Source organism: Synchiropus splendidus, chromosome 4 (assembly GCF_027744825.2).
Source record: "Synchiropus splendidus isolate RoL2022-P1 chromosome 4, RoL_Sspl_1.0, whole genome shotgun sequence".
In the NCBI taxonomy this organism is placed as follows: domain Eukaryota; kingdom Metazoa; phylum Chordata; class Actinopteri; order Syngnathiformes; family Callionymidae; genus Synchiropus; species Synchiropus splendidus.
The window spans coordinates 8,811,712-8,828,180 of NC_071337.1; the positions used below are offsets into that span (position 1 = coordinate 8,811,712).

Consider the following 16,469-nt stretch of genomic DNA (forward strand, 5'->3'; position numbering starts at 1 on the left):
TGTTGTGCTTGAAATAGCTGTGGGCTTTATGCCTACACCAGTTACTCCATAAAGAAGTGGCTTTTGTTTATTGTTCGGCATAATGACCTCAGTCAAATCAAGATTCCCCGCCTATATCTGCAACTTCTGCTGTTTTCCCGGATCGCCTGTACGGACGCACACGCCGGAGAAGTTTACACACTTGGAATTTCCAGTGGCTATAGAAAGTAAACAGGATTAACAGGCTGTCCCCTGCTGCACTGTAAACGGTCCATAATGGCAGAACTGCTTTAAATCCCTCCATCTCTTTCTGACCACATATCCGTCCCTCCCGCCTTTTTCTATTAAACATGGAGGTTAATCCTCAACTCCCCCTTTTCCCTGGTGCTGTGGCCCAGGATAAGCTGTCAGAGCTGGGCGGCTGATACTTGGCCCGACGGCTGGACGCGGTGTGAGTTTGACAGCGGCGCAAAACAAAGGCGCCGGCTTATTCCGGAGACTTGCACAGGGCATTTACGACTGATCTTCAGTTGTCAGTAGCACATCATCAAAACAGCGTCCCCTCCGCGACACATGCCAAGCAGCAGCGGAATAATTCGCTTCATTAAAAGCTTCCTGGAGCATTCCCAGTTCACTCGTCACTGGCCGGAACCGCTCCCGCCCGAGATCCATTGACACACATACACTGACCCATTGCTTCTGGTTGTCACCATAAGGCTAATGGGGCAGCTGTGCTGAATTATAAACCACTAATGACGGACACCCTCTTCAATGGAAATGTCACAGAAGTCAATGTGCTTTTGCCCGGATGGTGCACTTTCATTCAACATGCTCGACCTGGTTGCAGCACCGAGGGAAAAGTCAATGCTGGGTTTGCTGGCAGGACTGTCAGCACTCATGACTAGTGGTGGGAATATAGTGCACCACCATGGGATGCATGACCTAGAGGATCGTGGAGAAAGACTGTGATGCGCTGGGCAGACATATATATTTAACATCTAATCTGTTTCATTCAGTACAGTTGCTTTATATATTAAAAAAAAATAATAATAAAGTTGGCAGTGTTAAGCTTATTCACTTGCTGGAGTCGAGGAAAACAAGGTTGGGAAATAAAGCATAACCAGAGGCAGACCGTCTTTCTCATTAGTTACAGCGCATTCGATAAAAAAAAACGGTGCCAGGCTTTAGTTTAAGTCGTAGAACTGTACGTTCACTTGGCGGAATTTCATTTCCTCTCAAGTACATCGGCGCTCCAAGAGTGGTTTAAAGAAGAGCACAGCTCTTTCACAGATATTGAACCCAAATGAAGGGCATTTCATCGCATGCCCAAGAGAAGATTAAACATAAGAGAGTTTCCTCAACACAGTTGCAATGAATCAGACTGCAGTTCTTGTTTCTATGTATCTAATAGAAAAATACTGTTCCCTCATCATGGACAGAGCCACAGCTGGTGCCCACATCATTGTGACTTTTACATTCTCCCTGCACTGAAGTCACACAAGGATCCACATATTTAATCTGGAATAGGTTGGAAGCCATCTGACAGTCCTCTCCATTTAACATGAACTGGGATCGGCATAGGAGCTCACTGCAATTGATCCCAGGGTATAAGCCATCCATCTTCTAATGCGTCTCCAGGAGTCAGGTTGTGGGGGATGGGGATGGAGTTAAACACAGCTGACACTGTGTGAGTGTGGGGATGTAACTTGCCACTCAAGTATAGAATCAAGCCACATGAAATACATTGAAATGTAGCACTCTGTTTTCATTCACCAACCCTTCTTTCTGACTTTTCCACTACAGTGAGCGATGTGTTCGAGCATGGATACACAAAGGCAAGACACATACATGAAGCCACTTTCATTCCATTATAAATGCATCCATGTGCGTTCACAACCATGATACACTGTCTTCAATAATGGTTTAAAAACATGTTAAATTGGTTGTCGTGATTTTTAAAGTGGTGGAAAGTAGTCAATGTATGACATGTTGATAGAAAAATAAATGCAATGAGGTATTTAAGATATACAAGACTAGTGATGGGTACATGAGGTATCGTGAAACAGTATTGGAGGGTTGATGAAACAGTGTCCTCATTTTCAGAGGCCACTAGATGGCGCGCATGGTTTACAATGATGTGAGGTTTCATTGAATTAGCCGTTCAAGTCTGAACATTCCAGACAGTGCCATTTAGTGGCCACTGTTTCATGAAACCTCATCGCTGGGTGGCTTCCATTTTTGTACTGTTGAAAAAGAAATAAATGAAATAAATGCTCAGATAGACCTGTTTATGATTTGGAGTTTTCAACAGTTGACGCATTAAGATGCACAACATGTGATGGACATTTTCGCACTTATTTAAATGCTTCAGTTTGAGGCTTTGTTGCAGAAGCGCTCTCCAAGGTGCTTAACCTACTGCTGTGTCTGGTGGTACGTCTCTTGGTGCGGGCTTTTTTGGCTTGTGTCTGTCCTAACTTCTCATGATGCTGACTACTAAACACACGATCTCTGGTTTAAATAGGATTGTTTATAATAATTTTCACCATTAGTTTATTGCTCACAACACAAGTAAAGCAGACACAGTCAGCTGAACTCCACACTGTACAAAACTTGCAATCTGTGGCTAGAAATTTGACATATCCGTACACAAGAAAATATATCATAACAGTGACGTGTTTATTTTTTCAGCTCTGTTTTATGTGCAACCACGTAAGCGTATGGTGTCAAGGGGTTAAGTCCCAAATGAGCAGTGACTGGCGGAGCAGTTTTAAGGGGTTGAACAACTGCTTTTTCTTTGATAACTTCAGTCGCCTGAATCATTAGAAAACAGTGACTGAAACTGTTTATTTGATCATTTTGGCAGTTTTTGAAAAACATTCTTTGATGCGACTCGCTGCAGAGACCAATTCATGTTGCCAAGCTTTGTATAAAAATACTACAAAGAGCGTTCTATTACCAACATATAATTTCAGTATGTGCTTGATTGTGAACTGCCTCCTCAAAGGCGATGGCAAATGTTTTCTATTTTATTGCGTCATTCGATCTCACACAGGTCAGAGATCTTCCCGATTTTTCTCTTACTATTATTTAGTGATTTATTTTTTTATTTTTGCTTGTCACACTATTCATGAAAAAACTTACATGTAACCTAAAGCTGCTATTTACTTTTTTTTTTTTTTTTTTTTTTTTTTTTTACACTTTTTTGGCCAGCTTTTAAGTGTTCATAATCCACATTAATGGAATATATATTAAAATATATTCATGTTTTTAGATTCCCAACCTGCGTGGGAGTAGCTCTGCACTCCAAATGAGCACATCCCTTGGCAATCAAACGACCTCTCCTAAGGAAAGTTGCATTGTGGCCATGTGTTTATTAACCTTTATAAAGTAAAGTTTTTAAGTTCGAGAACTCAGTGAATCATACACGAATCAAATTACTTTGCATATGCATATGTTATGAAGCAAACAAGAAAACAAACACCTGAGAAAATGCCAGCAATAATGAAACCAGCATGAACAAATGGGAAGTTTTTTAGCGCAGGTAAGAAAAATGGTACATTTCAAGAGCTTCCCCACCAGACCAGTGAGGACCTTTCTTCGGTCTATTCTGTTGAAAATAAATACAGGACTGTTTGACACTCATCTTCTTGCCACCTGCAACCTTTTTCTCTCCAGTTAAATAGTCAATATTCAGTTAATCAATAAACTCTCTGAAGCCCACGAAGGCTTGCTTGAGATTTCCAGCTCCATTTATTTTTCACTTCACTAGGCAGAACTTCCTGTACGCTCTAAGGTTTAAACCACAGTCGGTTGGACACAGGCTTTATATGATCACTGCATCATCTTTTCTTTTTTTTTGTTGTTGTTGTTTTTCAACTTTATTGAACGACTCAACCATGCCTTCTGACATACAAAAAATAAAGGTAGGGGAAGACATTTTTACGTCCTACGACCTCAAAAATAATGGTCTCAAAATGGTCCACAAAAAGCCTACTGAGTGCAGGTTTGTAGTTCTGACCAGTTGCCCAACCAATCAGGAGCACAGTGCCCCTCTTGTCAACTCATTGTCTCTCCCAAATATATTGTGAAATGGACTTTTGTGTCCCACAGTGATTTAGAAGTCGGCTATCTGCATTGCATTAGGCTTTCAATGGAATCACCTGTTTCACCTCAGGCGGTGTATCGCGACACCATAGCTAGCAAGTGGTTAGAGTGAAACCATGGAAACGTGACAAGGGATGTAGCTATAGAGCGTACGATGGACACCCTCCGCACCCTCTCATCCCAAACACTCTTTCAGCTGATTCAAATGGAACACCAAGACATCGGCATGCAATGCAACAGGTAGTGTCAACAACACCTTGGTAGGGCGAGTCTGTTGCCTCTGTGAGTTTGAGACCCCTGCTGTGAAAACACTGTCAATATAATTTTAACTGACCATTTTGAAACTCGTGGATGCCCATATGAAACTCAACCACAAGTTTGCCTATCCCCGTCTCTGCTGCGTCAAAGTCTCACTTCCTGCATGTAAAAAACCCCTCACAACTATCCTTGTACTTCATTTATGCAGACAACCTTTCATGTAATAAACATATTTATAGCAAAATACTACAACAGTCTGGGATTCTTTTTACTGTGTATACACTGTAAAACTGTTCAGATGGTTCTTATATTCTTTTGTGATTTTAGTGCTTAGCATATGTTTTATCGAGTGACATATTTTATTCGTTTTATTTCTTTATCCGACTTTCTACCTCGAGTAGGAGTTTTTGTAAAGAATAGTAATTCCGTAGTAAGTCTGGATCCATGAAGCAATTCTGATTCTGATTTGAGGTGCTATTAATCACGCAGATTTAACTTATTTGTCATTATCCAGCGCTGTTTTTTCTTCACCTGCTTATTTCTTGTTATCAATTCATCTTCGAAAAAAAAAAAATGTAAGGAGTTGGTTAGTTAAAAAGTTGAAAATGTTGCTGGAGATGTAGACGTGGAAAAAGGCCTCGAGCTTGTTTGAAAATCAATAGCGTTGTTGGGTATTTTATTCAGCTGTAAGGCCACAAATGTGATGATCTGACCTGACATTTTTTCCCAAAGAATGCGTATGAATACAAGTCAGTGACTCACCGGGTCTTTAGCTTGCTGCGCTAACACGGCGTAGGTGGATATCCTGCTGCATCGGCATTTGGTATGGACAGAGGTGGTTGTGAGTGTTTGGCAGCCCTCTGTACTCCAATTTTCTGCACCTGCTTCCCTGAAGGTGCGGAGAGAAGAGAGGTGGGAGAAAGAGACGGTTACAGTTACCCGGCGTGCTGTGTAAACAGACAGTTTTTCAAACCGTCTTCTTGAGGTCAAGACAACAGTTGACTGCAATTGCACCGGTTTAAAACAATGATACAAACTGCATCACAGTTGTGTCAATTTTCATAAGGTGATTCATAAGGTGACTTAAAATGTGCAAATACACCTTGGAATAATTATGTACGGAGATGATGAAGGCTGCTGCTGTTCAGACTGCTATAATGACAGATTTTTTAAAATCAAACTGCAATATAAATACATGGAGAAGGCATTCATCAGATGCCGAAAATGCTGAAAAGTATTATTATTCCTCAGTTTTATTGCATTGTTTCGTCTTCAATCTCTTTCCTATTTGATTCAAATTAAACAAAATTTGAGTTTTTGTTTTTCTTTGAGTTGTTTTGAAGTACAAACCTGACAAGATGTCAGCCAAACTGACTCGACGATTCTCAAATGACTCGACAGGCCTTAAAGAAGGCAGGTTGTTTTGAGGCTAATGATATAAGCCAAATGTGATAAGAGTGCATCAATGGCATCAGCATGAAAGACAGACAGGTACGACGTACTCGGCGATGGATGATGACAGACACTCCGGAAGCTCCACACTCAATATGTCAGTTAAAACAATCCCTGATGATGGGAATTACTTTCCTTGTGTCACATCAAAAAGTGGGGTTTCACAAAAACAAGTAAAAGCTTCGACAACATGACAGGTAAGATCTTGTAAGAACTTAGGACTGACAGAAAGGGGATGTTGAGTCTGAATGCAATTGTTGTGAACAACAACAACCGTGGTTATAATTATAATAATAATACATTGTTTTAGCAAGTTTCAATATGTATTTATGTGTTATTCCCTAACCAGAATAGAGATTCAAATTACTGGATGTGAATGTGAAACACAAACTTCACAGAAGAAATTGCTTGAGCAACCAGGAAGAAAAACAAAACAAGAAATGACTAATTCTTCTTCTTCTTCTTCTTCTTCTTCTTCCTCTAACATGGACCATGAGATGTTTCAACTGCAAGTTGACCACATTGACCTATTATAAAATATACACAACAAAAAGATTGGTCAATATTTCACTCATCCACGAGGCACCTGAGAAATGCGGAGTCACATTAGTTTTAGCCACCCAGCAAAGCAAGAGTCATTTATTTATCCTAAACCCCAAAGGTGGCAAGTTGTTTAAAAGGTGGGGTTGAAGGAGTGAATAACGGAGAAAAATGTCACCAGAAATGTAGGTTTTGTTGGGCAGAGAAACAAAAAAAAAAAAAGAGCGAAGCAGATGCACAAGCTGCAATAGACCTTTAGCTTTGAAAAAATATTATTTTCTTTCACTTCAAAGAGACAAGTTTCATTGTTTGCATCCGCACTATTGTTTCACAACCCGAGTTGGAACAAATTCTGATCCCTTTAATTGCTAATCCGCGACCGCCGCAGCTGTAAAAATGCTACCGTGCCCTGGTGGGATCATGGCACCATTAGATCAATTGGATTTTAGCTACGATTAAAGGGGCTTCTGCTTTCTAGCAATTGAGTGATGCAGCTGCAACACCAATAAGCTCTTGACAATACAATCGCTGACCTTTTATTTACTCATACGATTAAGGGAGTCACAACAGTGCGTTGAGCAACATTTCATTCAGGGTAGCGACCACGGCCAATTCATGGTTCAGGAAAGTGAATCAAATCAAACTCGTGTTTCTGTTTGAACGGCATCACCAGTTCAGCACCGTTTTGCTTTCCTTCAAATGGATTTGGATACAAAGGCAGATTTAGAGAATGAAGTTCTGATTCTCAAGTGATGCAAAATTTAAAACAAAAAGAAACATCCAACAATTATCTGGATATACTACAGCAAGATCAGTACCACGTGAAGATTAGAAATATACTGGGGTCAAGTGTCTGATATTAGACATGTTGTTCTTCGATCATGGGTCTGAATTATGTGTTGAAGCCCGAACAAACCTGTTCACTGATGCCACAAAAGAACATACAAAGGGAATTATCAAAACTGCACGGACTAGTTTTGGGTGTTGCTTTCAAAAGTATCCACTGGCAGTAATAAAAAAATAAATAAAATGAAGGTTAAGGGGATAAAAACTCATAAAAAAACCCAAAATAATTTGCAATAAAAATAAACAAAATCAAAGTCATGATAATAACCTTTTGTATCACAAAAAAAAAAACATGATGACAAGGTATTATATACTATATATTCAGAACAATCCACCACCTAGATGGAGGTTTTGTCAGAGTTATTATTTCCAAATTATACTGGAACCTTAGTTTAATATTTTTATATTATTTTATTATTATATATTTAATATTTCTGATAGAAATTTTAGTAAATTAGGCCAACTCCTGAAGCGTCATTGTATTTTTTTTTTCCCGCTGCAACAATGTTTGTTTGCTTTTTTTTGTTTGTTTTTGTCTTGGTGTAGGTGTGATGGAAGTGAATTTGACAGACAGGGCCCTCCAGAGAAGGCATTTGTTTCCTAGCAGGCTGACATATGCTGCATTTGATGTGTCATTCAAGCCATAATTTCTTCTTTCCTTCCTTTGTGTTGATGTTGTGTTCAGTTCTTTTTCCCTACAATGTGTTTGCTCAACAGATCTGTGGTCACTGCTGGGCCTTCGGGTGACACAACTATGGCCTAAATCAATTCTGGCGTTATTGCTTTCCACAAAGCTCCGGGATGATAATGCACTTCCAGCAAGTCACTCCAGACTGCAGTTTATATACGATAAATCTGTGAATCTGTTTCTATGTCATGTGTCATCACTCGGCCTTTTAATACCAGCGCAACATATTGACACAAAAGCATTTGTCCTGATGTTTTTTCCTTTCTATGTGACGATATATACGTGAAAAAATGTAGCAACTGAGCTTCATTTTCTCTCTTCCAGCTGTTGCTGTATCGATTTTTTTTTTTTCATGGCCACAAGAACATGCATGAGATTACCTTGATGCAATCTTCCTGCAAAAGATCAAATAGCATACCATTTTTTTTCCCCTACTGCAGTATAATTTATGCATTAAATATTTCATTTGAGCGCTCCCAATAATTCATAACAAGAAAACAAATTCTCAGTGCTGATTTTGATGTACAAGGCTGCTATTCTTTCCTCAGGGGAGCAAGTTGTGTGTACAGTAAAGCACACAGACCGGATACCATAAGATTACTGGCCTTGCCCCCCCCACACACACTGGCTTCTTTATTCACTTCATATGAAGTGGAAATAGAGACAAATGTGCCGCCTGCTTTCAACATGTCACATTCCTCACTGGTTATAACAATTCAAATGTAGATGGATGACATCACCTCAGACTGTCCACATACATCTTCTGTCGAAGCATCATTTACAGTACTGGTACAGAGTGACTGTGGGAATGTTCCATACAGCGCCGAAAGGTGCTTCATTTCTTTTTAATTATGTGAAGAGCAATTGAGAAGGCTCTTCAATAAATATATAAAAATGAAAAATCCAATATCCAGAGCTTTTTTAGGTCACTGAGCAAAGAGTCACAAGACTTCCCAGACACCTCTTCACACTCCTTCAGGGCGAATACTGATGCTAACTGTGAGATTTAGTTTCAGTGTGACCCGGGTCGGTCCCAGGGCCTCCTCCTATTTGGACAGGCCCAGTATGTATATCACTGGGGAAGCATCCTCAGAAGATCTTCCTCGACACGTCATCCCTATTCACATCCCACTATTCTCTGGTTTCCAGATATTTCCAGAGTAAATGGTAAAGAATGATAAATGGCTCTTACTTATCTCACGCTTTCCACGCTGCTTATCCAGCAACCAATGCACATTACGCAGTCACACACTGGTGGCAGTAGGCTGCGACGCAATGCGACATCTGAACCGCCAGGAGCACTCAATGACACAAACACATTTGTCGCTGGAATCGAACCGGCAACCTCTCAGTCAAAAAGTAGGTCAATTTTCTGTGGTCTAAAGTTTGTGGAAAGTCAATATGGCTGATCGTGGCGCTTCATCCAATGGCGGAACTGTAGTCAACATCTACAATGGAAGCATTTCAAAAGTGAAAAAAAAAATACTTTGATGCCATTAGATCCTCCTCAGGTGTTTGCTATGATCAGCTTGTTTTTTTGGGGTAATTTCCCTCTCTGCATGAGTCACCATAAAACCTGGAGTCTGACTGGTTAACATGCTGGTTAAGGCAGAAATGTTGGCTGAAGTTTGCCGCTGCGAAGGACTAGATGGTGAAATCATTCAGCTCCGGATTGTTTCTCAGTCTGAAACCTGCTTGGCTCGAGAGCTGTCTTTCCAAATAAGCGCCTCAAGTTGTGCGAGGAGAATAATTATTGCAACCGCCAGAACATTCATCCGTCATGAAACTAACACGACCAGTCTGTTGAGGATCCACACAGAGTTTAGTGAGTTGGATGCACGAGTGTGGATGCGGGTGGATATGTCAAACAATGCTGCAGCGTATCTGCTACTGCAGTGTAAAAGCTCACCTGATAGAGATCTATGGCAGATCATCGGGTAAACCTTACACTTAAAACATCCGCCGGGCAATAAGTGAAGTATCTGGGCCGTTCTTTGGATCTGCAAATCATCCCTTCAACTCGAGTCTACGATAACGCTCCCATCACTCAGTGTTTCTTAAGATAGGAACGGAAATCCGCTGTGCTTGCCCTTTAATACGCAGCTGTTGTAGTTCTACAACTCGGAAACCTCAAGCTCAAGCATGTGACCTTCCCCTAATGCTACATGGCCGTGTCTATATCAAAGACAATGCCAAATCAGTCATAGCGCACCGGTGACAGCCTCAACCAAGTGCAAGTGACGTGAGAGTATGATGAGCTGAAGCCAACCTTTGTCTTCAGAGCCAACTGACATGTCGAAGAAAGAATGAAGAAGATTGTCTGATGGCTTCAGATCGTGATGACCCACTGTCCGCTGCAGAAATCCAATAATGCAATTCCTGGGGAGTCTGAAACCTTTCAATCAGTCAGAACTGGCTGAGCTTTCGGTCACCAATCTGCGTCTGTCACATTGAAAAGACTGACATTTATCCAAGTGAGCCAATGAGCTTTGGTCAAAATAATGGTTATACGATAATAACAATAGTAATAATAAAGTCAATGATAAATAAGTGAACAAAACTCCTTGTGGCTGTTCATAAAACTGCATGGTTGCTCTGCTGATGTCAGAATTGAATCAAATATGCAGCATGATCATAAACAATAAAGATAGAAATTGAATAACTCCATGTCTCTTACGTACTCAGTTACTTTGGTCAAAATGATCTGTTCTGATTCAACACTGATAACTACACCCCAAAAACAAGGTGGCAACATTCTTAGTATGCTAGTCACTGACCTCTGCTCCAAATGATCTCTGCAGCATGGCCATGAGCTAATTTGTAAGCTTCTTAACGCGGATTATCTTTCTTCCTGCCGTGCAGTTGGCAATGGACCTGACAGAGATTCATACCAAATGACAAGCCCGTCTTGTTTTTAATGTGTCTCCGTCTTCTCCTGCGCCATTAGGAGTGTGTTAAACATTTATGGACAATGTGAAATGGCATGTAGGAGATACGGCAGGATCAGATTCTGACAAGCATGACACTGCCTGGATCAACCCAGTCACTTACTGCGTGAGATAGTTGGAGAGAAATTTGCATCACCAAAGGGCAGTCAAACTAGATAAACTTCTTATAGGCAATAAAAGTAAGCAAAACAGGACATAGTGTATATGTGTTTACTGGGCGCTTTTTTTTTCGGAAACTAACATTTTAAAATATTTAAACTCAAATAACAGACCAAAAAAAAAAGCTTTCTGGGGGACCAAGTTCTCCCAGTGGATGTTGACCTCGATGGGTAGATGTTACTCACCCTGTTGCTTCAACAGTCCACAAGTGAAGAAGTGATGTATTCCATGAACGGCTTGAGCTACAAGTCAGCTACACGCCAAACAGAATGATATTTCAAAATGAATCAACAATCACAGCTTGAGTTCCTTGTGCTCCTCTACAATAGACAAGAACGTAAGTGCAGAAAACACACTTCATAGGAGCTTGTCTTCCATGTACAGCTGTTCTACAATCAGCTCGAGAAGTGCCGTGGGTTTAAATAAGTCATCCAAGGACTTGTTCATACTCTCTCACAAGTAAAGTATCAATAGCAGTCTGAAGTAATCTGTCCACGAAACAAAGAAACCTGGTCTCCGAGGACTTGCCGGGACAGCCAGGGAAAAAAAAAAAAACACGAGCCTGACCACTTCTCAAATGCCCAGTGGAAGCGGAGCTCACATAAGCCCTACTGACCGACTCCCTCTTACAGCAGAGACTCGCTGTTTGACACAGTCTTGATCCCTTCTGTTCTGTCAGATGGAAAAGTGGAGCAAACCCCGTTGGCGCTGCCCCACCCATCCCTCCTCCTCCTCCTGGTGGCTACTCTGTTGCGCGTGTCAGTCTGTGAGTCTGAACTAAGTCTGATTATGGAGAAAATAGCAACAATGTGTGCAGGGGAATTATAGATGGATAGGAAAGGGGGAGGCAGTATATTTGGAGATATTGTTAAGATCATTTACAGTGCACTCCTCAAAATTCAAGCCTGCCATAACAATTTATACAAAAAATAAAATGCATTAAATTCATAAATGAAATTAAAATAGTGGGATTAGATTAGACAATTAAATAAATGAATAAATGGTGTCACAATGGATCGATATTAAGAGATGTTAACTCTCTAAACTCTTTATAAAAAAAAAAAAAAAAAAAAAAAAAAAAAAAAAAATTCTGGTCATGTGAAAGCTGATGAGAGATTAAAAGTAGGATTAAATAACTCTTAACCTTAGTCCACCTTCCTCTCATCAAGCCATATATCTCATTTATATTTAAAAGCAAGCGGAGATTGCTCGTGTATCCCTTTGCATGATGTTAAGCTTTATCAGCTTTGTCATGTACATTGTAGTTTATTGCTTCTGTGCTCCAGGGCTGGGAAAATGGGATGCATGAATGATGCATAAATACATTCTTGAGTAGCGCTGCATGCAAGTTATACATCGGCTTAATTTAAATGCCTTGTCTGTGTGTTTGCTGGTATTTTTAATGCACTTTGGGAATGTTTTTTCAAGAGTTGGAACAGGAGTCAAAACAATGTGGTGAGTTTGCGGTGAGTGAGGGTTCAAGATTTATGCATCTTGAGGCACTCGCTGTAATGGTGAATTAATGGTGGCAAAGGAAAGTGGCGCTGAGTGGACAGAAAATGCCAGTGGAAGATTTATAATGCAGGTGAAATAAATGGAAATGTCAGTGCATTCACTTTTATGATGTGAATGAATAGGGACATGATACTATAGACTGTGACGTTAATTTAAACACAAAAAAGCAGAGACAAAACATGTTAATAATTATGACAAGTAACACAACATGAGGATTTTTTTTGTGTTCTTCATCATGTGTTTTTGTTGAAACAGTGGTGTCCATTTACATTTTGTAACAGGCCACATTGTGCACTGTTGTTCAGGGATGCATTGGTAAAAGACAAAGGTTTTAAATATCCAGTAAACAAAAATGTTGACTATATATTATATCATGGTACATACACTTTAAATATAGTGAATATAAATCATAAAAAATTTAAGGTTGCATTTTTGAGTGGTGAATACTATGGTTAAATTATATTAACAAAATAAAATATATATATATATGAGGCAATTTCAAAGTAAGGGAATCGCATTTTCTGTATCTATATAGTTAATAACAGACATGAAATGAGAAAAAAATGAATAAATAATAAGTTAATAAGTTACATTTAGAACTCAAATATAATGAAACATGAAGAAAAAAAAATAACAATGAGTTACATTGCTTTGTGATTAGTTTTGTGTTTTTGCTCTGACCTGATGAGGGCCGCCTGGATGCAGGCAAAGGGTCAGTTGTGGCCCCTCGGCAACACTCTGCCCACTCCTGTAACATCTTATAGCTATTGAGCATATAGCTATGTCCAATATGGTAGTGGATGAATAAACACAATAATGAATAAAAGAAGATCCAGCTCAGGAGATCAGAGATTGAACCGTCAAGATCCAAGGGATGCCATCCCTCTCACAGGTGTCTCAGCCAACAGGGGAGGGGAACTTGTCATTCAGACTCCATGGATGGACGCCCAGCCACTCAACCTCTTCCTTCCAAGGTCTGCGTCCTGCGTGGGTCAAGGCCAACTAAATCCCAGGGCATCAACTCTATCCGCCCCCCCACCTCTTTAAGGACCTGCTTGCCAGTCGCACCGCAGCACCACATTTCCGGAGCCAGAGTCGCAAGAATGCATCTACGCACTAAGCTTTCAACAGCGGCCATGATGCGCGCCCAGCACTGCACATACTTCCCATCAATGTTAAACAACATCCATCTAAGTACCTTAAAAGCTCTAATAAACAACAGCAGACTTATAGTATGCTGGGCATATGGGAAGGACCAGGAGCAGCGGTAAGCACAATGATTTGGGTAGCAGATGGTGCCAACATATGGGGCTGTTCGGGCAAAATAAATAAATAAACATTCACATAACTACCAAAATGATCTGCAAGTTAAACAAAAAATAGAGGAAGCAAGCATAAATAAAAGGGAAAAAAAAGTTTGTCTCTCGCTAAAAAGCAGTCACATACTGTAGAGGAGCCCAAACTGGAGTGAAAGTCATCAGTTTTGATTTTCTATGACAAGAGAAAAAGAAAAAGTCAGGCAGTTCTACACGTCAACTATAGTGTCAGGGTGGCAATGTTTGTTTATACACTGCGTTGTTCGTCTCGAACAACTCCCCCTCCTTGCTTCAGCCGTACCTTTGCATTCCACACGTTGAGTCTGCCAACTGTTCAATCTTAAAGCCTTGAGGCTTAGTAACAGAGACAGCAGGTTAAGAGAGGTGACAAACAAACAGCTGCTTTGTACCAGCTTCCTGTTTATATAAACTCCCTGTTTCTACTCAACGGCAGAACAAATCTGACATTGATGCACGCAACTTAGCACAGCGGCACAGTGTCAATCTTACAGGTGGTAATAACCGAATGAAGACAGCAGAATGCCCCTGAGGTGGATCACATAGAAAACATGCATGTGTTCATCTGTTTTCTGGTCTTTTTTTCCCCCACTGGTCCTGCAACTTGCATATATTAGAGTAAAATGTATTGTTTCACATGTTGTTTCATGCAGACAAACATGATGATGATGTCCATGATGCAGCTCTATCATTCTGAACCATTCCACCTCAGATAGAGAAGGTCATTCTCTATGCCAGAAATCTCGCATGATCACATGTGAGTGAGGCTCAAGAGGTAAACATGATGTGCATCATGTAAGCGGAAATAACTATGGCGGTTTTCAATGTTTGTAAGTGGAAAAAAAAATCCAGAGAGACATGGCAGGAATGCTTAAGGCCCATATATGCTCCCATTAGATAAAACATTGTACCTGTTTGTTTGAAACAATTTTACCGTCACTGATGACGTGCATTCTTTGAGTTGGCATTGGTGTTCACCAACATGTCCACCAGGGGGAGCAGCTCAGAGTCAAAAGTTTATGGCAACTGTGGAAGACGTATTGATAATGTACCTCTTGCACAAAAGAGGAAAATGGAGGCAGTGTTGTATTAGGCGTTGGTCGGTGAGACTGTTAAATATATCGCAAATGAAGGACAGAAAAATCCACCATTGTTATGTCAGTACTTTTTCATACTCATGATTAGAGGCTAGTATTTTGGCTGTCACCAGTTCAATAAATGTCAAAAATCAGCCACCTGCGCTTCCGTTTTCTCAGTCAACTCCTTTCTACGATGTCACAGTTCAGTTGCTGAGCGATGAATATAAATGACTCTGTGGAAGGACAGTCATGATGTTGCACCTTCACACAAGGGATGTTGTAAAATACATTCACATTTAGCATGTCAACGCTTTCACATACTGGGTATTAATGCAACATTGGGGCGCTTGACTTTTAGGGACCCTGGGTACATTCAAGTGTTCACTGAACGATTGGGATACAATCGGGACGTTCTGAATCCAGATGGAACACTTGACCTTCTGAGGCGCTCGTGGCTACATGTGAACTGGCCAGCCAGTCTGTTTGCTGACATCTGTAAATGTGTGAAGACACTCTGCTTTGGTCAATTACAGCTTAGAGGCACAACTCTGTGGCGAGATGCAGGAACTAAGCATACATATTCAGTTGGAAATTACCTTCAGTTGCCCACAAAGTTGTTTCAAGTGCATTCAAATTTAGTGCCATGTTGTGCCACACCAGATCCTGAGACACCATGTGGTGAGGTTCCAGTGTCCTGAACTGTTGAGCTAAGAAATACCAAAATGCTGCGCGACGGCTCAGAGTGAGTGTAAAAGTGTGTTGCAAAAAGATCTAGATTTGATACAAAAAAAGAAAAAAACAGGAGAAGCAAGTTCAGAGATCAAGGGAGAAACAGCAACCAACACTATCTTCTGTACTCAGTAGTGAGCTTCACAAACAACTAAGAGGAGTCACCTGCAGGAATCTCAAGGCCTCAAACCTACTAGTCAACCAACAGTTTTCAAATGAAAACAAAGTAAAGATGACAGTGTAAAAAACCATCCCTTTGTTGATGTTAAAGGGTGCGATCTTCATACATGCGAGTACTTGAGCAGAATTTTGGTCTCTCTAACCCTTCACTGTTACACATTCCATCCATCATCGATCCAGAACGATGAAGTTAGCTGAAATAGCTGAAGTCATTGGTGGGCATCAACTCACTCTTTATTTCTGACTTCTTCCTAAAAAAAAAAAAAGTTTAAAAATCCTTCAAATACTTGCTGATATTGATCAAAACTTTGCCCTCTTCAGTGCATTCAGCCATGTTTGTTTACATCTTTATTATTATAATTACATTTATTATTATTATTGTTATTTCGTATGCACAGAATAAAAACAAATTGCTAATGCTAATGCTGTCTTGACTTAATTGTTGACCATTTCAGGCTAGTTTTAGTTTTGCTTTTCCAAAGTAAAACAGTGATATTTTGCATCATGACTGCTGAAAGAAAAGCTTCAGCAGTATGGTTTTGCACTGAGGGCGCGGATGGATGGGGCATCCACCAGAAAACAAGATGAGCCAGAAAGTGTGGCCCCTTGCGGCCTATTAAATGAACCGACAGTAAAAATAATTATCAAACAACTTATA

General features: G+C 40.3%; 1 protein-coding gene across 21 annotated transcripts in view; it reads right to left on the bottom strand.

Annotated features, from left to right (window-relative positions):
- Positions 1–16,469, bottom strand: part of adgrb2 (adhesion G protein-coupled receptor B2) — a 222,921-nt gene that overhangs the window by 53,571 nt on the left and 152,881 nt on the right. For all 21 annotated transcript variants that reach the window (XR_008414306.1, XR_008414307.1, XM_053861371.1 and 18 more), the window contains one exon: positions 5,104–5,230. Coding sequence is in view for 19 of the 21 variants with exons in the window: in XM_053861371.1 (XP_053717346.1) it covers positions 5,104–5,230 (127 nt within the window). In the remaining 2 variants the exon portion in view is untranslated. The remainder of the gene's footprint in view (positions 1–5,103; positions 5,231–16,469) is intronic.